Genomic DNA, 6,808 nt, shown 5'->3' on the forward strand with positions numbered 1-6,808 from the left:
GACCTCAGGAGTAATAATGATGCGGCAGAACGACCAAGCGTGATTACAAATACATATTAGATTGCTTGACATTAATAGCTATCTAGGTAATGCAGCCGGGGACTACTCATCCAGCACATCAAAAATTTCTGTAATTTCAAATGTTTTGTTAAAGTATTGCACCCCAGATGCAACCTCCAAACGAGAAAGGAATATCGTTTTTTTTTCTTCTTGTATTTAGATTCCCCTGGCGTCGGTCGAGAAAGAAAATTGTTCTTTAATAGTATACGAGTGCCATTAAGCATAAACGATAAGAAAAATGGAGATCTTACTGAGAAAAGCTTTCACTAAAAGATGGAACTACTCTGTTATGGCACTGTCAATATTATAGTTCGCATAGTAATGCTACGTGCTGTGTAGTGACATATCAAGCGAGGAATGCGGAAAGCAACGTTTTGCATATATGAATGTTGTAGCACCCGGCGTGTACATACACATCCCATCACCCACTTACAAAGCAAAACAGCGACTTGATAGAAAAATACCGCAGCATTAAAAGTAAAAGCGAAATAAACGCAAGTTGTATCGGTTGTCAAGGCTGACACATGCAATCGATCGGATTATTGACGAAACGATTATTCGGTTGTAGCGCTTACGCTATTTCGGGATGGAATTCTTATAGAATGATATCTATAGCCCTGTGCTTTACTATATAGAGCAGCATTCTTGTTATGGACCCTGTCGGTATTCCTTTACATTGCTTCGGAATTTTTGAAAAAACATTCAGAACGGTATGCGTTTGTGTATTTCTAATCAAAAATTAACCATTCGGAAAAATACATACGTAGAAACTCAAGGACCGTGTGGTTTATATCCCGAATGTTTTTACTTGTAGTAGCTACCAAGAGGGACAGTCGTGACTCAAATTAACGTCAAGTGTCAGAACAGCCAGCCTCTTATACTCTCTGAATGGGTCTACTATTTAACATTGTTCGTCTTTCAGGGCTGTGCTTTTTACTGCCAAGATTCCGGCCAAACTACCTTTACGTGGCCATTGCGCGTGAGCTTAGTTATGATAGACAAATCTCAAGCTTTGTTCTTCTTTTTAAGTAGGGACTAAGATCAAGAAAGCAGAAACGTAATGCCGAAGGATTTAACTAAAAGAGTTCAGTGCTCTCTTGATTTTAGGTCACGCAGTGTATAATTTATATGGAACCCAGAGGCAGCGGAACAAGTAAGAATTTAACGTTGACTGACAATCTACGTTGGCTGTCGGTGACGGCTGGCGCTTGTGGCGAGCCTCGTTATTCTTTCCCTGCCCGAGTTAAACTTGTACCGTAACACGTATCTATAATCCTTTTTCTATTTCTCGTTCCTTCATCGCTGTTGAGCACGCTTTTCGACTCTCCTTGCTGTCGTTGACACATACACGAAAAGAGGCAAAGTTATGGAATCATCAAAGATTGACCCGATTTTTTTTCTCATAGCCGAATGCTGTCCAGCGAACTGCTGTGCCGGACAGCAGACACTGCACAACAGTATAGTATATTGTTATTCGTTTATATACAGTAGGATAGTATAAAGCACTGGATTTTACTTCTCAAGAAACTGAATTCTGGCCATCTAACAGCAACAGAGTCATACAATGCAGAGGGAGAGAGAGAGAGAGAGAGAGAGCATCGTCTTGGTATACGTGCGAGCAAATAATCCAATACACAGCTACGCTCAGGTCCATTATAGCTTTTGGGCCTTTTTTAGTTTTGAGGAATTTTTTTTTTCCTTTTTTCCCCACATAAAAATTGCCGACTTCTGACAGTTGCGCAGACTACGCGGAATTGCTTTTTCTGGTGTTTTCCTTACATTCATTCAGCTCGACTGGTCTTGGATGCTCCGCAGCGTCCAGCAACAAATACTACGGGCACTATTGCAATTTTACGCTGAACACAACGTAAATACTTGGAGAACATACTAGCTGTGTCCGTTAGAAGGGCACATATGCAGCTCCATAGCCGACGCACTGGAGACAAGAAGACAGCGTCAGACAGACCCTCTTCTAGTAGATCTAGTGACAGAAAGAACATGAGCATCATTCAACGATAAATTGATCGAGATTCTGAGGAAGCGTCACCGGAACATCATGTTCCTATCGCCCTTCCATTCCAACACGTCGCTATAAACACGCATCGAAAACAAAATTTTTCATATAACCTTATACTGCTAGATGATGGTACGTTTATACAGTGCCATTTTACTTACGTCGTACTGATTTTTCGGCCGATCTGCATTGCACAGGCTTGGGTATTGATTGAAGGCGATGTTTGGAGTGTAAAGAACAGTGCGTCTTAATAGTTCGGCTATTTCTATTCACGAGTAAATTTGCACCAATTGAAACGATGAGACAGAGCGTTAGCAGGCCTTTTCATCGGCAGATGAAATTGCGCAACTTGCGGGATTGATGTAATACACTACGATGTCCCAAGGGCCGTACTATGTTATTTAACGTTACGCAGAAAGGGGTTATAAAGAAAAAGGGAAAGTCTTTTACTTCATGAGATTCACAGACTGAGGCAACAGAGCTCTCCCGGTAAATCTGCCCAGATGTACTCTAGACGTTCCTGGTACACGGAAGTTTGTTTGGCGGCTTCGGCATTGGCTATAATGAAACAATAGAGAAAGATTTAAATCCCTGACGTTTCTCATCATCTCTCTCAACTTCTTGCAGTATCAGAAAAAAGGGGAGCATGGGTCCCTCCGTCCTTTGTGTCATCATTTTCCCTTCATCTCTTTGCCAACAACGTAAGATTTCCTGTACACAGGGTACGATACCATACCATACCATACCATACTGTACTGATGCAATAATAATGAGCAGGAATCTTCAGGTTTTCAAGTCTTTTTGTTCTCATCATCGATTGGTGGGATAGAGAATTTCGTGTGTTTTACGCCGGTTCTGGTCTTGTGCGCCGGAAGACGTAAGGAGGTTTCCATGCTGTGAGTTTTCTTTTTCGCACTATAGAACTGAGCGATTGATTTTTGCTGCACACGTGCTGCTGTTTTCAGATCCACGGGTTAAAAGTAACAGGAATTGCAGGAAAGTAAAAGCGAAGTAAACTCTATGTGGATCGCTTAAGAAAATGTATTACAAAAACATTATTGTCGATTTAATGGTGTTTTTCCAAACTTTCAGGCGACATGGAAGGATGACACCAAGAATGAATGCTTTATAAGCCAGATTTACTAGGATTGTTCAAGACTTAAGACTTGTTTTTCAACCCTGAAGCCTTCTACACCCCGTCTACACTGGAACGTTGGCGACGCGTAGAGCACAAAGACCAAACAGTTCAAAGAAATCGCAAGTAGCGCATTTCATGTGATATATCATTGTCGACCGTATATAAGTTGTCTTTGACCAAGCTGATGACGATGCTTCATTGCACCGAGCGGGATTTTCTTTTTCAGCCATTCGAGCGAAAACAGTAGACCCATTTGCTAGCAGTTGCGTTCAATTGGTGCATGTTTACCAGAGTTACGCTGGAGCGATGACAGCATATCTGTCAATGTCCTAAAAATAGAACTATAAAACTGAAACTGAATGGGCATCAATTATTACGAACGTACCCACAGTACGGACTGTTTGCGAGACGGATGGTGACATTGTTAAAACGGATCAATCTCCCGACAGCTTCTCGCAACCCCCTCCCCTTTTATCGCGCTCCTACTGTATCTAGTATAGATCGTAGAAGTAGACGACGCACGGGAACACGAAATCTCCGTTGCTCTTGCTGCTTGAGCGAAGCCGAAATGGGTTCGCTAATATGCGTGGTGGTATAACACTGGCCCTGTTCGTTTGTTTTCATGCAGAATCCCTGGAGATGTGGTCATTACATGTTGTGTCATTACCGACGTAAAGTTACAGCTTGAACAGATATATACATGTATAAGAATTAATCAATTTCGCTTTGCACCGACGACTGACGGAAACAGCTTGTGTAGTAAGAGAATAAGGCAAAAAGTAAAACAGAAAAAAAAAAGGAAAATCACTAACAACTTCCTAGTTCTTAGCGGATGTTGAGTGCGTAGGACGTGTCCGTCTCCGCTAGCTCCAAATTATTTTTTCATTTCTTAGTTTATAGACATTTTAGACACAGGGAGGACGTCGATAAGCGAATCGTTCATTTCCGTACTGTCAATCTACTCGGCTGAATACTGTCCGTAATTTCTCTCCAATCACCCGAACAACAATTCCAGGAAGCAATCCTCGCTACCTACCATTTATTTGCCGTCTTGTCGTTGCTGCGTTGAGCTCATTCCAAAAAAAAACTATGACGTTTCTGCCAATCACGTTATCGTCGCATTTCCGCCAATTTTTGTACCCATTTCCTTCCTTTCTTGGAGTTGGCAATTGGATACGCGATTGCTCGGAAATCGTTCTTGCATGCTATGAGGAATAATTCGTATGTCTATTGCGCATCGTGTTTTGATTTCTACCAAAAGCGACATATTAACGCCATCTATGAGATGCGACAGCCAACTTTCGATACTTTTATCGAAAACAATATAATTTCTTTCGCAAATTGGAGCGAAAATTATTATATAAAGCTGGAATAAATAATTTTGCTAAAGTAATTTAATTTCAAAGAAACAGCTTCCCGATCCCGAACCCTCAGTCGAAATTCTTGATGCGAAAAGCGCATCAAAAGTATCAAAATGTTGCAGAAGTAGACAACGTTGCCCAAGGTTGTGCTAAAGAGAAATATATTCGCCGAGAAGCGTCTGTAGAGTTGGTAACAACAATTCCATTTGACGTTTCTCTGTTTCTTGACTTCAGTTGAACAAAAAGTGGAAGAAATTTCTGAGAAATCTTGCAAAGTGCGTATTAAATAGTATATATTTTTGCTACTGGTATTTTAAATAAAACAATTTTATACATTTTATTTTTACATAGTATAATGGATGACGATGTTCAAGCTATAGACACACCACTTTCTCACATTAACGGAGGAAGCATTTCATTTGTTGTTCCGGATCCAGATTCAAATTCTTCTGGTACAATAAACTTCCATTAATGAAGCTCATGTTGCCGTGATATGTACTGATAAGCACATTCTTGCCAAGCAATTTTGGCTTTGCAAAAAAAAAAAAATAAATAAATAAAAATCACATTGCTATGTAAGTTTTTTTAAAATTCACAAATGCTTTTCTTGTCAGGAGGTGTGCTGATGCAGAATCAAGTGCCGCAATCCAAATACGCCCAACTTCTTGGTAACATTCAATTCATGTACGAGTTACCTTTCCTTTTTTTCATTATTTAACATTTTGATTTCAGCTGTGATTGAGGATATGGGCAAAGATATCCGTCCTACTTATGCTGGCAGTAAGAGCAGTGCAGAACGATTGAAAAGGGGAATCGTCCATGCTCGCATTTTAGTGCGAGAGTGCTTATTGGAAACGGAGAGGAGTGCCCGGCAATAACGATAAAAATGGCAAACATTAAAAAACTTCAGTCGTGGGACACAGTGCTTTACGCTGACTGTGTCGAATTTTGTCCTTTTGAACCTTATCTTTCTATAGCCATCTGTGGCACTTATCAATTGTGTGAAAGTGAAGCGTCGCGCGTTGGTCGCCTCAGTCTCCATTCGATCGACCCTGATCAAATCGATATAACTCCAATTCAACTAGTTGACAGTCCCGGTGTCCTCGATGTAAAATGGTGCCGACAAAAATCTTACAGTCAAATATCCCTGGCTGTTGCCAATTCAATTGGTCAAATCGTCATTTACACGTTTGATCCCGACTCAGTTATCCATCAAGAGCACGTGCAAAACATTGGTGATGTTGATAGTGGCCGTTTAGCACTATCATGTGATTGGTATGATGGCTGCAAGATAGCTGTTAGCGACTCGAAAGGCGAAGTGTCATGTTTAAATGTCAGCCATCAAGGACCGGAACTAGTTGGCACGTGGAAGGCGCACGATTATGAAGCATGGGTGGCTTCGTTTGATCGTCACTCGGACCAGCTTATTTATTCTGGTGGAGACGATAGTTGCTTCCGCTTGTGGGATATACGTGATACGACCAGTTCTGTTATAACCAACAGGAAAGCTCATCAGATGGGGGTGACGAGCATTGAAACATCACCTGTCGACAGCAACATTCTCGCCACTGGGAGGTATTTCGAATTAAATCACACAGTAACCAATGATGTTCATCTTGTTGCCTTTTTTCCAGTTATGATGAGAGACTTTTAATGTGGGACAAGCGTCATATGAAAACTTGGGTGAGCGAAACCAATCTAGGCGGTGGTGTTTGGAAACTTAAGTGGGAACCGGTTAGTGCTCGTCACCTTTTGGCAGCCACCATGCACAACGGCTTCCATCTGGTTGATTGCTGTGGTACATCCGGGGAAGCGGGTAGAGAACAACCTTCCTTCGAACCCACGATTGTTGGCTCATATCGAGAGCATTCGAGCCTGGCATACGGCTGTGATTGGGGCCGACAATTGTCATCTAGCGGTCGACGGACGATTGCCTCGTGTTCCTTTTATGATCATTCACTTCACGTGTGGTCATGGTTACCCTAGGCGCAATTGGATGACAGGGACTTGGAAGACTGACGCCCGATCTTTTACTTCAGCAATTTAACCTTTACTTTCTTATTTTCTTATGTCATATTTTGAGCAAACGGTTCAAGGCAAAGGTACTGTCGACCAGTTGTGTTTGTGAAACCTGAATGGGGAAAAAAAATGAAAAGCAATTCTTCCACTTTGTTTTGGTTTTGTCTTTTAAGTTTTTGTTCAACTTCACTGTCGCTATACAATCATACGATATTA

General features: G+C 41.4%; 2 protein-coding genes across 2 annotated transcripts; both read left to right on the forward strand.

Annotated features, from left to right (window-relative positions):
* The first annotated feature begins 4,718 nt into the window (after nt 1-4,718).
* On the forward strand, nt 4,719-5,451 carry LOC130692304 (cyclin-dependent kinase 2-associated protein 1-like). The gene is made up of 4 exons (XM_057515382.1): nt 4,719-4,848; nt 4,925-5,025; nt 5,188-5,241; nt 5,306-5,451. The coding sequence occupies exons 2-4, from the start codon at nt 4,929-4,931 to the stop codon at nt 5,449-5,451; spliced, it is 297 nt and encodes a 98-aa protein (XP_057371365.1). The 5' UTR covers nt 4,719-4,848; nt 4,925-4,928.
* An 8-nt stretch (nt 5,452-5,459) lies between these two features.
* On the forward strand, nt 5,460-6,743 carry LOC130692302 (diphthine methyltransferase-like). The gene is made up of 2 exons (XM_057515380.1): nt 5,460-6,148; nt 6,208-6,743. Exons 1-2 carry the CDS (start codon nt 5,460-5,462, stop codon nt 6,557-6,559), a joined length of 1,041 nt encoding a protein of 346 aa, XP_057371363.1. The 3' UTR covers nt 6,560-6,743.
* The last annotated feature ends 65 nt before the right edge of the window (nt 6,744-6,808 follow it).

The sequence above is a fragment of the Daphnia carinata genome, chromosome 1 (assembly GCF_022539665.2).
Source record: "Daphnia carinata strain CSIRO-1 chromosome 1, CSIRO_AGI_Dcar_HiC_V3, whole genome shotgun sequence".
NCBI classification, from domain to species: Eukaryota; Metazoa; Arthropoda; class Branchiopoda; order Diplostraca; family Daphniidae; genus Daphnia; species Daphnia carinata.

Coding starts and splice junctions, on each gene's coding strand:
- LOC130692302 (XM_057515380.1), top strand. CDS start 5,460: ATGGCAAACATTAAAAAACTTCAGTCGTGGGACACAGTGCTTTACGCT. Junction 6,149..6,207: donor AACATTCTCGCCACTGGGAG/GTATTTCGAATT, acceptor CCTTTTTTCCAG/TTATGATGAGAGACTTTTAA.
- LOC130692304 (XM_057515382.1), top strand. CDS start 4,929: ATGGATGACGATGTTCAAGCTATAGACACACCACTTTCTCACATTAAC. Junction 5,026..5,187: donor TCCAGATTCAAATTCTTCTG/GTACAATAAACT, acceptor TTTTCTTGTCAG/GAGGTGTGCTGATGCAGAAT. Junction 5,242..5,305: donor CAAATACGCCCAACTTCTTG/GTAACATTCAAT, acceptor TTTTGATTTCAG/CTGTGATTGAGGATATGGGC.